The sequence below is a fragment of the Larus michahellis genome, chromosome 4, assembly GCF_964199755.1.
Source record: "Larus michahellis chromosome 4, bLarMic1.1, whole genome shotgun sequence".
Classification (NCBI taxonomy): domain Eukaryota; kingdom Metazoa; phylum Chordata; class Aves; order Charadriiformes; family Laridae; genus Larus; species Larus michahellis.
The window spans coordinates 12,071,096-12,087,512 of record NC_133899.1 but is presented as its reverse complement, the minus strand read 5'-3'; the positions used below and the strand labels follow the sequence as shown (position 1 = coordinate 12,087,512).

The 16,417-nt window shown below is 38.4% G+C and overlaps 1 protein-coding gene across 5 annotated transcripts in view; it reads right to left on the bottom strand.

The window, feature by feature from the left end:
- ANKRD27 (ankyrin repeat domain 27) overlaps nt 1–16,417 on the bottom strand; it is a 46,392-nt gene that overhangs the window by 15,108 nt on the left and 14,867 nt on the right. For all 5 annotated transcript variants that reach the window (XM_074582985.1, XM_074582983.1, XM_074582987.1 and 2 more), the window contains exons 10-21: nt 16,286–16,407; nt 15,272–15,350; nt 14,237–14,369; nt 9,097–9,189; nt 8,150–8,277; nt 7,610–7,692; nt 6,708–6,823; nt 5,839–5,931; nt 5,268–5,465; nt 4,885–4,944; nt 4,655–4,774; nt 1,028–1,072 (exon numbers count right to left, since the gene is read on the bottom strand). In XM_074582985.1, coding sequence (XP_074439086.1) covers nt 1,028–1,072; nt 4,655–4,774; nt 4,885–4,944; nt 5,268–5,465; nt 5,839–5,931; nt 6,708–6,823; nt 7,610–7,692; nt 8,150–8,277; nt 9,097–9,189; nt 14,237–14,369; nt 15,272–15,350; nt 16,286–16,407 — 1,270 coding nt within the window. The remainder of the gene's footprint in view (nt 1–1,027; nt 1,073–4,654; nt 4,775–4,884; nt 4,945–5,267; nt 5,466–5,838; nt 5,932–6,707; nt 6,824–7,609; nt 7,693–8,149; nt 8,278–9,096; nt 9,190–14,236; nt 14,370–15,271; nt 15,351–16,285; nt 16,408–16,417) is intronic.

Genomic DNA, 16,417 nt, shown 5'->3' with positions numbered 1-16,417 from the left:
GCCATCAGATAACTACTTGAAGTGAAATCTGAACTACAGGAAAGTTGTATCCCCCTGAAATAATTTCTCTGTGCTGACTGATGTCACCTAAATTTCCTCTCTGTATGAAATAGTAATAAAAAGGTATCACAACAAACAAAATAAGAGCTCATTTTTCATTTATAGTACCTATGCACCACTGTTGCATGCAGTAAACACACTATGAAGAGTAGACATATTCAAAGCGTTAGAGAACCTGGCGATTTAGGAATCAAAAAGCATTTGTGGATTGAAAAACACTGTGTTACTGGAATGCTTCCTAAGACAAAAAACTGCAAACTGTAAATCCCACCATTCAGTTTCCAGAACTGGTGCGCAGCCCTGCCACTCAGGCACACGCATCCATTCACGTACGGAAGACAGGATGTGCTCCTGTGACCCAGGAACAACCAACTGGGAATAATGGCACTTTCTATTGGATTTGCTGTCAAAAATCAGGTTTACCTGAAAACTTGTCTATTTTGCCTTCTTGTTTTGTTTTGTGCTGACTGCATATCCATCCCAATATTGTGACCTCAGTACACATATCTTTTTACAGTTCTGCAACACACCATACTCCCCATATGACAACGGCATTTGACTAGTGCGGCTTGAGCACCTGCAAACAAATAAATTGCTCTTTCCCACAGTATTTCTTGTCAACATTCCTGCCCCAAATGTTGTTGTTCTCAAGTTCTTTGCATCTCCTAGAGGTGACTATACACACATTTTTAAATTACAGGCCTTCGCAAAGGTATTATTAAAGTAATTTCTTTAGTGTAAGAGGTCATGGAAATGTCAAAATGGGGCTTAAGGCACTGTAGGTAAAATAATTTGGGGACAGGGAGTGAATATTCCTTGCAGAATATGAGCTGAATTTGATTAATTGTTGCTGAAGGAAGGTATTACCCAAAGCATTCTTCACTTAATATTGTTTACAAATAACTTCCTCAATTTGAATGAGGTAAATTGGAATTTGATAATACTCAACAGCCATGCTAAGACTCACCATTTCCAGATCTCCATCAGCAACCGCTCTTAGGAGTTTTTCCACCTGTGTATGAAGAAAACAATTTATAGGCTTTGTTAGTATTGGTATTAAGCTGTATACAGAAAAACCTGTGTCCTTTACTAACCTCTTAAGCCCACGTGGTAGGATTACTGCTGGCCCATTTCATATTTGTTAGTAAAGTTTTAAAGGAAAAACCTTCTTTCTCTATGAAACACAAAAGCTGTGCAAGGCCTGTAGCCATTTGATGATCTCTGACTTGCTTAGTTAAACAGTACTTACCTAAACATAGGACATGCAGTCCACACATAAACAAAGCCATGTAAGCTGAGGCACATTATTATGCCGCTTCAGCAGCAGATGACCATGCATTCCAGTTGTGAACCTAACATTAAAAATCCCTGTTCAAGACAAATTTCTACCCTGACAAACTCTAGTACTGTTTGGACTCTTGCTGAGCTACTACATGCTACCAGAAGCACAAAAGACATCAGGTTTTATTTTGCTATTTGAGAAACAAGGGTTTAAGATGAGAGAGATACTTTTCAATTGTTCATTTCGCATCTGCAGATTACTAGTTTATTCCCATGTTAAAAAATGATCTAACTTGACTGTAAGTATGAAATTTGTTTACTTACTTAAAACGTGAAAAGATATAAATATCAAAGCGTATGCATTAGCAAAAGCCCAGTCTCTTCAACTCAGAGAGTTATTCCAGGGGACCATCGTTAGACCAATTAAGTATGTGTATGCTCAGGGCAGCCAATGCCCGAGCACGAACACCAGCTGTAGTGTCCTCCTGCGCCTGAGCTCTGCAACGGGGGAAGGAGACGAAGGATGCTCCGCAGCGCCCTGACACCATTCCCTGGTCCCTCCGACTGAGAATGAGACGCGCTTGCTCCCCGCTTCCCCCTCATCCTCACCAACACAAAGGAGTTGAGATCTGACCTGACAGAAAGGGGCTAGTGCCAGTAAAAGGGTAGGCAGAGCCCATTAGTACTATCAACAGGCAACTTGTCCGGCCTCTGCAGATTGTTGAAGAATCATTTAATAAGCTTTGTGAACGTCTGTTTCAGCATTATAGCAAATTACTCTAGCTAGAATCACCAAAGATGCTGCGTAAACAAAGTTGTTTCAGTATTAAGCAACATCTTCCAAGTGGAAGATGCCATAGAGTAACAGCTACAGTCACATTTCACTCTTTATCTAGAAACGACTGTCTCGCTAGCGGCGACAGCAGTGCTTGGTGAAGCGCATGAGGAAGAATGAGACTAAAAGGAAGTTGTGTTTTACTGGTCTGATTTCTTTCTTCAAGGTTTTAGCAGAAGAACAGAGCACAACTACAGCTGAAAGATGAGAGCCTAGTTTAAACCCCTCCATTCATTTTTACCTCTTTTTAGGAAAGCTGCTAAGTTTTATTTTATTACTACCTTTCTAATACAAGGTGAAGCTCCTTGAAGTGATGCACGAGGCACTCAAGGCAAGATTCCTCTTTCCTAACTTTGAATGTCGAAAAGTTAGCTGTCTAAATCTAAGCCAGTCATTTAAACTCCCTCATGGTAACTACAGAAGAGGAGAGTCAATGCATGACACTCGAGTGCAACTCAGGTCAAACTAAGTATGTCTGAGATTAACTCCTCTCTTGAGGCACCAGTTTCTCTCCACTGACTAAGGAGAAAAAATAAACATCTGAAGTTAAGACAATTGTCTTTCAGACATCTGAAGTTAGGTGAGCCGAATCCCAGTCTCCACACATATACATCTAAAATGAACTATATATACCAAGGAGATCTGTGCCTCCCATAAATTAATTTCCCCTAATCGTATAGGACAATGTCACTGGAGAACATAAAGGTCTTGATGATTTTCAGGAGCCAGACTTATCACATACAAGATGCCTAACAGCAAGTGACCCACAAGCTCTGATAATTTCTTTCCAAAAATAACTTCCTTACTGTTCTAAAAAAGTGCCTCAGGCCCTAGCGGTGGAGATGCATACAACATCTGCTATGCAGCTTGTAGATAATTTATTAAAAGTACTTAGAGCAAAACGTCTGCTACATGCATTCCTCCATCTTTCCAGTTTGCTTTCTCACTCCTCCATGGAACAGAAGTACCTTCCTTTAAATATAAAAATAGATGAAACAAAGCTACTGCAATTCACTCGCACGCTCAGTCTTTCTGTTGCTGAACAGAAATTGTGCAAGGAGTTTTTAGTTCCAACAGAGGAGGTTCCAAATGTACATGCCTGGCTCTTTTACCCGCTCTTTTCTCAGTTGTAAACAAGCCACATGTAAGACATACCCCATGACTGGCTCATTTAAGCGAATACTTTAATTCACCAGCAGTATTGATTAATAAAGAGCTAACTGCATCCCCTTAATCCAGCCTGTAAAACTGACCTTATCAGATTCCCGTTACTCCCAGTGGCAATCCCCTCATGGCGCTCTCAGGATTAGGCCCTTGTCTCTTTGCTTGGTAAGAGTAAGAGCAGTGAGCCCACGTGAAATTTGGCAAACAGAAACAGACTAAAGCTGGATTACAGGGGAAGGTCATTAACCCCAAGAATCTACGGTGTAAGCTGCTTGCAATCTTCTTCCCTGGTTTGAACTACAGTCTTAGCTCCTGGGTGTGATAAATTTGTTCCTTTAAGGAAAAATAAATCCTCAATCTATGAGGTGAACTTTTATGTACATTAGACCTTATTTAGAGTGCTTGACTCTGCAGACGCAGGGAGGTACGCTCCTACATTGAGGCTTTCATAGAGTAACTGATAACAAAGTGTGAAGTAATATTGTCCAGTCAAACTTTAAATCTTTGAGTTTGTTGAACATTTTTAGAATACAGAAACTTTTGGCAAGAGAAGAACCTTTTAATAGCAGGAAAAGGAAGAACTTTAATGTAGAGGTGATACGGAGAGAAACAAAAATACTAAGGTGGTCAATTTGGTAAAAAATGGAACAGGACGACTGGGGAAAAAAATAAAGACAGAAGCATCAGAAGGAGTGGTGATATGACAGTCTTGGAAGTGAAGAAATGGAAAGCATGGATCTGAGGCCCCACATGAAAAATTTAGAGGAGAGCATCTTGGTTGGTGTGGACAGAGCAAAATCAGCAAACACATATGTGCGAGATATTTAATCTGTACTTCTTCACATGTTACAAAATTTATTTCCTATGCCTATTTTGAAAGCTTAACATTCTAGTTTGTCAAGTTGTTTGCCAGCATGCCTGTAGTTGTCTCTTTTCCCTGACAGATTCTGTAAGCTAACAATGACATTTAATTCCTGCACAGGACAGCAAGGTCCCTGGGGCACTGACTGCCATTATAATTTTGTAAAACTCAACAAATTCTCAAATTATGCAGTTAACCGCAGTAAATCTGAACAACTACTCCAAATATGCTTTCAATTTTTCCCCAGAAATACACAGCAGAGCAGCTGGTACCACACAAAAACAAGTGTTTAGATGCTGAGATGACAAGCACCTGAGGACAGCAGCATTTCATTTTCCAAACCGTACAGAAGGTTATTCCTGAAGAAGCAGTTTAAAACACAGTGTTGCAAAATATCACTCTCTGAACTTCCTTCACTTCCCTTATTGTCAAAACTTATACCTCAGTCTTACCTCTTTATAACTATTTTTTACTTCTTCTTGCCTTGCATCAGTTGATGCTGATGACAGACTTGAGACAGATGATCCTCTGCTGAAAGTTTCTGTTGAGCGCTGAGGAGACCTAAGCGGTGACTTAAAGTTGGCAAAAAAAACCCAAAACAGAACAGAAAAAGTCACATATTAGATTAAGCAGGTTAAACATAGGCCAAAAAAAAAGTTTAGCAACTTGCATTGGTTGTTACCTCAGAAGCACTCTGTCCTCTTTCAAACGTTAGATAGTTTAATTCCATCAATGACAAAATCTGCATAAACATATTAATAAAGAGAATCAATGTAACTTCACTTAAAGAGGAATCTACTGACTGAAACACAAATTAGCTGACAACCTAATATTAGTAACAGATTATGACAGAGCAGATTAAAAGTACCCACTTACAAGTTTATGTTCTATACCACAGAGTGCATCCATGCTAATAGATTTAAAATGTGACCCTTCTTCCTTAAAGGCCAACATACATTTTCACTGTAACTGTACCAGACCACAAAATCCTATTAGCAGATAAGCATCTACACCTCCATGGAATCGCATCAGAAAGAAATCAGACTAGACGATAACAAGGAATACCTTGGAATTTAATGCACACTGTAGGGAAGTCTCCTTCATCCGGTTTTGAATTTCTGGATTTGCCCCATTTTGCAAAAGCACTTCTATGATCCCTTGATAGCCCCAACGAGCAGCTATATGGAGAGGAGTATCTCCCTTTTCATTACCAATATCTAGTCTACAGGAATGCACATCGTAGTAGACTAAAGCTTTGACGCACTGGAAAGAAAAGGAAAGCTATCAATAAATTGTCTCTCAATTCATATAACACATGCAATTCTAAAAAGGTTTTTTTCATTGCTGCTAATATAATCCACTGCCTAAAGGGCAGGGCTTTTACAGTTCAGCATCATCAAAAATAAAGTTAAATAACTCAAATAAGTTCGCACAATAATACTATCTTCAATGTGAATGCATAATAAAAACTGCTATGAGCTACTGAATAAAGTCCTAATTTACAGCGTTAAATAGTTAGCCTTCAAATTTTTTTAATTTACTTTTTAAAATACGCAAAGTTAGTGCAAATTCACATCACAGTTTAATTCCATTCCATCAGAATATACATTTAGGTTGTTACAAAACAATTACTTACATCCTCATGACCATAAGTGCAGGCTAAATGAAGTGGAGTATTTCCATTATTGTCCTGAATATCAGTACTTGCCTTATAGTGCAATAAGAGAAGCTTAAAAGAAAAATAAAAGTAGACATTCAAGCAACTAAAAAATTAATGGACAAACAATTGTTACTCTGTAGATTCCTTTAAGTTTCTAGCATGATGAAGCACTTAATGAAAAGTGCTCTCTGTCTCTCCTGTTTCAGGCACGACCCTCTCGGCATTACGGTACTGTTTTTGCCCTGCTCTGAGAACCAAATAAAAGCTACTTCTACATGTTCAGAGTTGTCACTGAAAAAATGAATCATCCACTGCATAAAACACTGCAATACGTATACTACAGGATAACTGACCCTATATTTTAAGAACCTCTGAAAGTGAAGACACAGCTTAACTTCAACAATGCTAAGTGAAGAATCTCACATACATAAAATTCAAGTACACAATAATTAATGTAGTTACACAGTCTATCCTAAACACAATGTGAAGTCATTTAATTCATTCCAACGACTGCAATGGTTCTTCTGTCTTAATCAAGAGCAGAGATGTTAACAGCCTCTCCATTTGTACTATGTATTAGAGATTTGTATTTAAAAAATGGATGAATAGCTGTCAATTGCTTGGTTATTACAAATTGTGGAAAACCTTGCAGTACAGGAAAAAATAAAATATCATGCAAACTATGATAAAAGATCCTCAATTCTGACAGCATACACAGTTCCGATAAAAGCTTCTTCGAAGACCAAAACGACAGTAACAGTAGAACAGGTTAGTAAGAGTCATGTATTTATTATTTAGGTTATTTTTTTTATTATTTATTTCTAATTAAGCCTTTTGGTGCTTACTGTAACATTTTGATATCCCTTCTGACAGGCAAGGTGAAGCGGAGCTGAACCATGGTAATCTGTAGCGTTGACAATGGCCCCTTTGGCTACTAGTAAATCCACTAGTGATGTTTGCCCTTGAAAAATATGCAGACTTTAAAAGAAAGACGCAAACTTTGCACAAGAACATTGCTACTTTTCAAATCCAAACATGAACTATAAACCAAAATACCCTGGATTTCTGCATAGTATGTTTCCATATACTGTATATTCACTTCCTTGGTATTTGCTTTTTTTGGTGCACGTTACGCTTCTGTAAAAGAACCTCCAGCTAAAAGCAAGCCATGCTTGTATCTCATGAGTAAGAAAAGAATAGGAAATAAAGCCATGTCACAGAAAGCACTCTCTTACTGGGATTCAAGATAACAATAAAAAAATAAAATTATTTATAAAAAAACCCAACTCACTAAGAAAATTAACACATCTTCTAATAAAGGTAAGATCAAAGGCATAATCAACATTACAAGATAGGAGACGGTACAGACCTACCATGCACAGCCATCTGCATGAGAGAGAAAAGATTAAGTTCTCAATCTGCCAGTTCTTTAAAACAAGACTGGTTTCTGATGACACATTTTTTACTTTTTTCACATCTGAAGAAAGAACCACTGTGGCAAACACTAAGGCAAAAGTAAACCACCAGCAAAAAAACAAACAAACAATAACTTAGCCATAAGAAACTGAGCTTAAAAGAATATACATTAACTTCAGTCTGTGCTAAAATACCAGTTTCCATAGCAAATAAGCAGAAAACAATTTAATGCAAAATTCACTCTTTAATGCAAAGTTGGAAAACATGCCAACATAAAGATAAGGAAGATAAGGAATAGAAAACACTAGTGAAGAAAACCAACAATACTCACCACAAATAGCAGCTATATGAAGTGGTGTATATCCCCGGTCATCTCGGGAAAATGGAGTGATAATGGAAGGATCATTCAGTTTCCTTTAAAACACAATGGTTTAAAAGCCGCTCAGTTACCTATGCAGCAGTGGTAAGGAGGAGAGAAAGAGAAAAATTGCCAAGGCCAACAAAAAAACTTATTATGGAAGTTTTTATCCTTTATCCTTTCACATTGATAAATTATACAGAGTTTTACATTTTATGAAGGGATGTGGTTTTGTCCAAGATGTGTAAGCTAGGTTCAAGAGAAGAAACATTTCACACCATGTTTACCAAAGCACATACAGCCTCCATCACTAAACTGGCTGCCTCCAAGGCATTCAGTACTCCCCTCATCTTTCTTCGCTCTTTCAAACCACAGGAACGTATGCGCTCTACCACATCCCAAAGTGCTAACAACTTCCTCTATAACTTAAAGCAACATACTTTCTAAAGTAAATCTTGGACGAAGACTTGTACAATAGCTTTTTGTGTATTTGTGGAGATGAAAAGTGCTTACCCAGAAACCAACTTCTCACATTTGTCACAGTAACAAAGCGGATGACACATTTTCTGCACAGTGTCCTTATCGCTGTCACCTTGACTTAGTAATCGCTCCACTTCCTCCTGATTACCTGAAGCAATATGCTGCAAAAAGCCAAGAGAAGACAGAGAATGAGGAACCAATACAAAAAGCCTCCTGTCAAGAAATAAAAAAAAACAACACACAAAAAAATGGGAGTAATTTACTGAAGCACAAATGAAAGGAAGCGATTATAAAAGACGTACTCAAGCACTAGAAAGCAGAAATGAACAATGTCACAGCACAAACCCCCCTAATGGGCAATCAGTATGAAGAAGAATCTGTTCTTGGCTTACTTCATTTTTTATAAAAAATTAGAACAATTCCTATTGTTCTCTTTAGACTCAGTCACAAAATTGAGCTCCCTCTGTGCAAAAAACATTTCTATAAAATTACTAAGTCTCTAGCCATAAGCTGTGAACACATATAATTAGAAGCTCTGCTTTGTCCTTGTATAGGCAAAATTCTTTTAGAATGACAATATGAGATTAACATATAATATGAAGTAGCTGTCAGGTGACCACATTTAAATTATTTCAGAAAACTCTCTCAATTTCAAGCACTAAAAGCTGTGAGAGACAACCAGGTAGTAACATCACATCTCTGCACTAAATGGGCCAATCAATACCAAGAGTAATAGCATTTCATCCTCATTCACTTCCATGTTTCTTATAACGTGCTGAAATCCATAAGATTATATTAACTTGGTAACGTTTGGCACAGAAATGCACTAGATTCAAAACACACTTTCAACACCTACTAGAACACATTTCACGGTACTAATGTAATTAACATCACATCACATTTCAGAAAATCGCAGAAAGGAAGGGATATAAATGTGCAATACCTAAGTAGATACATATTCTGCCATAAAAGTTATTAACCTTAAATAAGCAGTCTATTGGAGTAGCAGACATCTGGGACAACAAGTTCATCTTTTGTCTTAAAAGCAGCTTGTCACACAGTCTCTCAGACTCCTGAAAATAAAATATATAGATCTATTATCTATACATTCATTTACAGGCAAAAGTAAAGTACCTTAACAGCAGAATTAACTTTTAAAAATATTAAACGCTGTATTTACCACTTATGAATTATCAGATGCACGTAAAACCTGAATCGGCTTCACATTTAGGACTCTGAGACTTAAAAGATCACACACCTGCTGTTCAAAGAAATAATAAGTAGATGTTCACCAGAATATTCATTTACTGTAATTCTCTATGAACTAACTGAGCATTAATGAAATTATGGTTGTACCATCTAATAAAGAACACAGCAAAACTAGAAAAGACATAAAAAAGACCAGAACTACAAGAGGTGCAATACAGCTTTCTTGTGAGGAAAAATTAGGATTCTTCACTCTGGAAAAGATTTGACTGCATTACAGTGGCCTATAAAAATCACAAAAAGTCCAAAGAAAATATGCAAAGAATGAACATCCCCTATTCCTCAAAATATAAGAACTGGGATGCCCAATCAAATCATTGCTCATTAGGTGTAGAAAGGGAGTGGGGTGAAGAGAGAAAAGAAAAAATGTTCTCTTATTGTAGAACTCATTGCCATAGGATGTTGCAAAAATCGAAGTATAAATGGACTCAGAAAAGCGTTAGACAAACTCATGCAGGACACGTCTACTGGCGGCCGTTAACAAAGATGACCCAGATACAATTCTGACTCAAAGACTTTGCTGAGCTCTCTGCTTCTTGCTGGAAAAGACTGTACCAGGTGAAGCACTACTCAGGGATGAACCAGGTAAAGCAGACTCATTCATATCGCGTTTCCTACTCCTCATTTCTTGAAAATCGGAGATTGAGCCAAGCAGACATGTAGTGCAACTCACATCGGCACTTCCCATTTTCTGAGAAATCTGAAGATACCCTTCAGGATGCACTGAAGAATATACATGCTTCCAAAACCAGGTGAAAATTCTTAAGTAGAGTCAGATTTTGAAATGGCAACATTGAACCTCATGTGAAATATAACAACAATCTAAAGAAAACACTTTCTAAGAAAGTAGATGGAAACACTTGCACATAGCTAATTCTGATCAACCACTGCTATGGTCGCCAGTGAATATCTTTGGATATTATTTTTGGATAACGACTATCTCCCTAGAAATGGAGAGACTCCCAGCATCCATCTAACTGAAGACCACTGCCTTTCAGATAGACACCCATGTATCAGACAATGATTTAGGATCCAGGCTATAGCTTTTGCAATTAAGTCTATAAAGACCAGGTATAAATGAATAAAAATACCTGACTCTGCTCTTAACATTAGTAAATCAGCGCAAAGTTTAAGAAACTAGTGAGTAGTTTGCAAATAAACAAGATCACCTGAACACCAAAAATAGAGAGTTCAGATTTTCTAGAAATGCAATCACTGAAGTTTCAAAATCAACACAGATGCCTCTCTCAAAGCTGCTTAAAAAAACCTCCCCTGCATAGCAAATAATGTAGTTAAAAACGTGTTTGTCTAGAGATAGAAGTTCGGATCTGTACTTCACAGTAAGCTGTATGTATTTAGATATGTGAAGATGACAAATACTCACAGTCTTTTCAAAGCTGAGTATTTTAGTTAAAGATACCCAAGCATAGCTTTTGAGATTTACAAGGCACATAACACTAGTCTCCTTGGGTAGATTCTTCAGTGTGACCAGGAATAACTTCCCTAAGAAATATTTAATCAAAAATTTTATTAACTAGAAAAAAAAATTAAAACCTTACTGCTGATACAAGTTTCTGAAGCCTAATCAGAATTTCTAATGTGAATGCTTAAAGAGAGCTTTATACTTTCACTATGGAGAATGTAAGTAACCACTAGCTACTAAGACTACTGCTGCAGTAGTTTTAGTACTGTCACTTCCACAGTGTATTTTACAAGAGAAGTGTTACCCAAGTGTAAGAATTATTTCAAAGAGTCATTTGAGACAGAAATCCTTATGTCAATGTATTACCCTATTTATTATATAAATCAGGAAAAAAGACTCCATCCTAGGTAAAGTTACATATCTTCAAAAGTGAAATACAGAACGGCAGAAGACTCAGGTTTTGGTTGAAGTATTAAGCAAGTTTGGGCCTTCAAAGACAAAACTCGCTTGTACCAGCTTTACTTGCACTCCGGGAATTTAAAAAAAAACACAAAGATTGCTTTAAGTGGGATTCTCAGGTATTTCAAATCTATATTGTCTAGAAAACACGTATCCAAACATTAATAATCTTCTTATCTAATGCTACTCCCTATACTCGAGAAATTAAGTATTTGTACCCATGAGGGTGTACCTGTGTAACGACCTATCCAGGTGACTTTCACAGATTACAACTGATGACTTCAGGAAACTCTCTCCAATCCCCCTCTCCCCAAACACTTTATTAGCCTCAGTTTGTGTCCAAGTCTTCCTTTTCCTGGCTTCTCCCACCAGCGCTTCCTCCACACCAGCTCCATTTCCAGCTACAGCTCCTGCCACACAGGAACAAAAACACTGCCCCTTCCCCGGCATCTGGCTCCCTGCTGCGCACCTTATGGCAGCCCTCCGGATGCGAGGGTCCTACCTACTGTAGTAGCTGTGCATAGGAACACAACTAAGGTCCAACACTTCTAATTAAGATTGACAACTCCCAGGAAACAGCACAAAAGATTCCATTTTATCAGTTACACCCTCCTTCTCCCCACAACCAAAGTGTCTCTCCAAGACTTGCATGACCTTGGGTGAAGGGATATGGCAGGTGTCTCCTAAGTGCAATTTTCTTACCAACATGAGGGTGAGAACACGCCTATTATCCCACAGGGTACATTAGTTCCCTGCTGAGTTTTCTTTATGAAGTTAGCTTCCATAGGGATTGGACAACAGCATTACTCAGCTGCCAGAAGCTCTATCTGAAGCCAGCTATGAAATTAAGTGTAGCCACACGAGGTGCTTATAACGAAGCCCTAGGGCACGGTCATGTTCCTGCTCACTTAAATCCCACAGCCAGTTCCAGCACAATCTGGAAATGGACACCATGGGGCATCAACACAACAGCTGCTGCTGCTGCTTTCCACAGAAAGTCGATCTCCTTTACCAGAGAACCAAGGAAACAGCTCAACTGAAAATTCCTGCAGGGAGAATGCTGCCAGAAGTTCCTGCCATGTTCCTCCACCTCCTCACTACCTTTTTTCAATTCCTGTCAAGGGACTAGTTGCTACCTAAGTTTCTCTTTCTTCATTCTGTACCACTTCCTTCTCCCTTACCCTACGCAACAGAAAAGGCTGGTCTCACTCTTCCCTTCCATAGCTGTGCTGGAGGGCAGGGGGTCACCCCCTTCCTTGTCTTTAAGGGTCTCAGGGTGCTGCCTTCAACCCATGCTGACTCCTTTGAAAGGCAGTGCAGAAGAAAGGAGCTGCTGGTGCTTGCCCAGCACGCACACAGTGAAGGTCTGGAGCTGACCCAGCTGAGGTACGGACAGAAACACTTACTGCTTGCTCTTACACCAAAGTAAGCAGTATGAGACTGCTTCCAGTTCATCTTTCAGGACAGATGACTCCCAAAGAAATAAATATAGTATCTTAATGCCAGTGGCACTTAAGTTATAATCACTTGAGGGAAAAAACTGCTATCCTTAGCCATATAAGGAGGAATAGGACGAGGCATTTAATAGGAAACAGTTTTTATTCTAGAAATTTAAGAGCAGTATGTTCTTTTTTTTTTTTTCAGCTTGCTGGCATTGCTGTGGAAGACAATTCTACTTTGGTTTCAGTTGTCCATCCAGACCACCAGCATTAACCAGCAGTAGACAAATAGCAGTAATAGCCAAGTGACTGCAGGAAGCAAAGTTGTTTGGCAGGTTGTCTTCCTTTCAAACTAACATTTTTATTTTTATTTTTTTAAACACAATTCAATACAGCATTAGAGACAAGAAAGACCACAGCCTCTTTACACAAAATGAGTGCTTCTTTTTTTTGGAGTGTACAAAACAAACCTATGCATGACAGGTTCATGGAAAGATCCCAGAAAAGAACAAAACCAAAAATAAAAGGCTAAAAATGTTACTTTAAGTGCTTCTTTTTTAAGACTGTGCCCCAGATTGTCCCATCCCAAGCTCTGCACACTGAGCCATTATTCTGGCCCCTGCAACTAGATTCCAGTGCTTTGCAGTTGGGCAGACTGAGACACGTTGACTTCACTCTGGTTCCAAGTTCACTCCTTTTGATTCCCACATTAGACCAGGAAAACCTAATTTTGTAACAGTAGAAAGTTTTACAACAGCAGTAAGACTGGATTCCTTTACTAAATAAGCTACAAAGTTCTTAAATAATAGCAGTTTCTAAAGTCACATCAATATCATCCTTGATTGTCCTGCAGGGATTTGATCTGATTGACAGAAGGTCTAGTTGCCCCGTAGGAAGTAACTCATGCATCCACAAACTCCCTGCCCCTGCTAGGTTAGAGATCCTGAGAACCAAATTTGACCTTCAAACACCACCTTATCATAGTCCTGCACTCTCATTACCTATCAGAGTTTGGGGCAACATAGTGATCTACGCTGCAAATACACTGAATTTTAAATGCATGAAATTTTACTGAATTACATTAGACTGCAATCTCCACTCTGCTAGCATAGCTATGCTTTTTAAAGTTATTAAAGAGAAATCCGCTTAAACCTACTCAAGTACTGCATTGCTTTCACAACCATGACAGAAAGGGTACAAACAAAAGACATTAAACTTACTGAAGACTCAGCTGTTGGAAATAGTGCTGTCATTTTTCCTCTAATCATACAAAGAGGCAGACTTGACATTTAACTACTTCCTCAAGGAGTATACAATGAACAAGTATTGCTAAAGGATTAGGAGTTCATTGTAATCATTTAGATCATTTTAGCATCTGCTTCAGATAAAGAAATGAGTTGAAGTAACTGTAAGTGCAAAAAAGGAACTCTTGTGTTCAGTGTTTGTATTCTCTGACTGAATTTACTCCCACAGGGGTACACAGTACGACAAGCTTATCAAATACACATTTGACAGACTTTAAAAGTAGCTTACTGTTGATCTGTCAGAGAGGTTGCCTTGTCGTATATATTCTATTGCAGCCTCAATTGATGTTAGACAGTATCCCAATTCATCCTTCACTGAACTGCAAAGCCTGAAGTTCTTTATGTAACTCAAGTTGGCCATCCTGAAATAAAGAGTTAAAGCCATGAACCATTAGAAATAAGACAACACTAGCATGACATATCTTACTACTGCAACTCATCTTAGGCAATCCAGGCAAACAATAGGTATGGGTTATGAAGAAGCTTCTAGAAAGCTTGTTAGGCTAGCAATACTAGGGCTGCTACCAATACCATGGCTGTTCTGAGCTTTGTAGATATATCAGAACTCTTATCTCTTAACTGCTCCATGGAAAGTTATTAATTGGATATAAGGAATATGAAGAACAAGATAAGGACAGCAGTGGGATATTGTTTCACACATTTCAAACATATTAATGTTTCAAACACCATAAGCACCACTGTAAAGTGATAGCTACAAATTAAAGGAAAAAAGGTAATCTCTCAGATACAGGATCCACCAACACTAAAATTCAGTTCAGGTACAGGTGGAAGTTTTAGATACACTTTTACTGGTAAATGAAAGTAAAGATAAGTAGGAGGAGAGATAAACACAATGGCATAGGCTAGCAGCAAGCAATTAAGCATTCAAATCTAGTTTCTCTATATGAAACATAGCAAACATCTAGAAGCTGCATAAAGGTTTCACAGCTCCAAACACAGGCGAGGAAGACTTATTGACATGCAGTTTTGATATAGAGATGGCCTCTCATCACAACTTTTTTCTAAGCTGGGAACCAAAACAGCAAAGACACAGCACTTGCATTCCTGATAGGTCCTTAATTCAGTCGCACCTGTAATACATCTTTGTTGTTTGTCCTATTAAAAATAGTTTTCTGCATTACAATTAGCCCCTCTTACACTTTCAGTAAGTTTTACTACTTGTTCAGAAACATTTGCCCCTACAGTGGCATTACATGAAAGATATTATGATGGAGCTCTGTATAGCCAAAATATAGTTACGTACCAGTTTGGGATTTCTGTTTTTACAAGTAAATACAGCAAGACAGAGAGAAGATCATCTGCACACATGGTTTCCATGTTAACTAAAAAAAAAAAAAAATTACATCTGATGTTAGTCATGTCATGGTTAAAATCAAGAGCAATACCTATAAATGGAGTTCTGCCTAAGACTAAGGCCCAGGTCTACTAGTAGAGAATGCACTGAGTAGCCAAGGCAGCCCTTCAAATGTTCTCAGTCTCCCTCTAAAATAGGCTGTCAGGAGCCAAAACACAAGTATAGTTTGTACAGTACAAACTGCAATATTTGACTAGCATCCCCTCCTTCCTATACAGAGCACGCCAGAGCACTAGCTCAAGATTTCTGAAATTCCTGAGGGCAAAAACTACCCCTCTAAATTGACACTTCTCCATAACCCAGGAGTCTTCCTGAAGAGAGAGAGGAGTAGGGAAAGCATAAATTCACTGTACTACTCCATTCGCTTAGTGGAAGTATCTTCCCTCTTCAGGCTAGATAAAATAAACACCAGATTAAGAGGTCCATGCTTTCCTATCACAGAATCATTTCTGTAATCCATGGTAGCACTTCAAATGCAGCATACAGAAGGTTTGTTTTTCCCCCAACACTGCACTTCGCAAGAGAGGCATCTCAAGAGTACCAATTTTAAGGAGCATGGACAAATACATAAGAATGGTCTAGAAGCAATCCTCAGTGTTTAAAATGGATCACCCTCAATGATTCTGCATGAAAAAATGTCCTAGCACATGCAAGCCCTTCACATGTTCCAGCTAAAACATATAAAAGCTAACCAAGTACCCCACCTCACCCTGTGAGAAACAATGCCGAAGTGTCTATCTTGCCTCCATTTTGCTCTATTTAGAGACCTGCAAGGCAGACCCCAGTCTAATTGTGTTTAATCCACAAGTGCTATTCAAACAGCTGTTCATATACCAAAGTGCTTTGTGTGTACTGGTTAAGAAAAAACTTTAAAATTAAGTTATTAATTCACTAATTACTGACCTCTTTGGCTAGGAGATTGCATAATAATTTGTACCACTTTCCGTAGACAAAGTAGCTTCTGTTGAGGGGAAGTACATTTGTTCAACTGACCCAGTTCTCGCTTTGCACGTGGTATATTAAAACTACAAAATA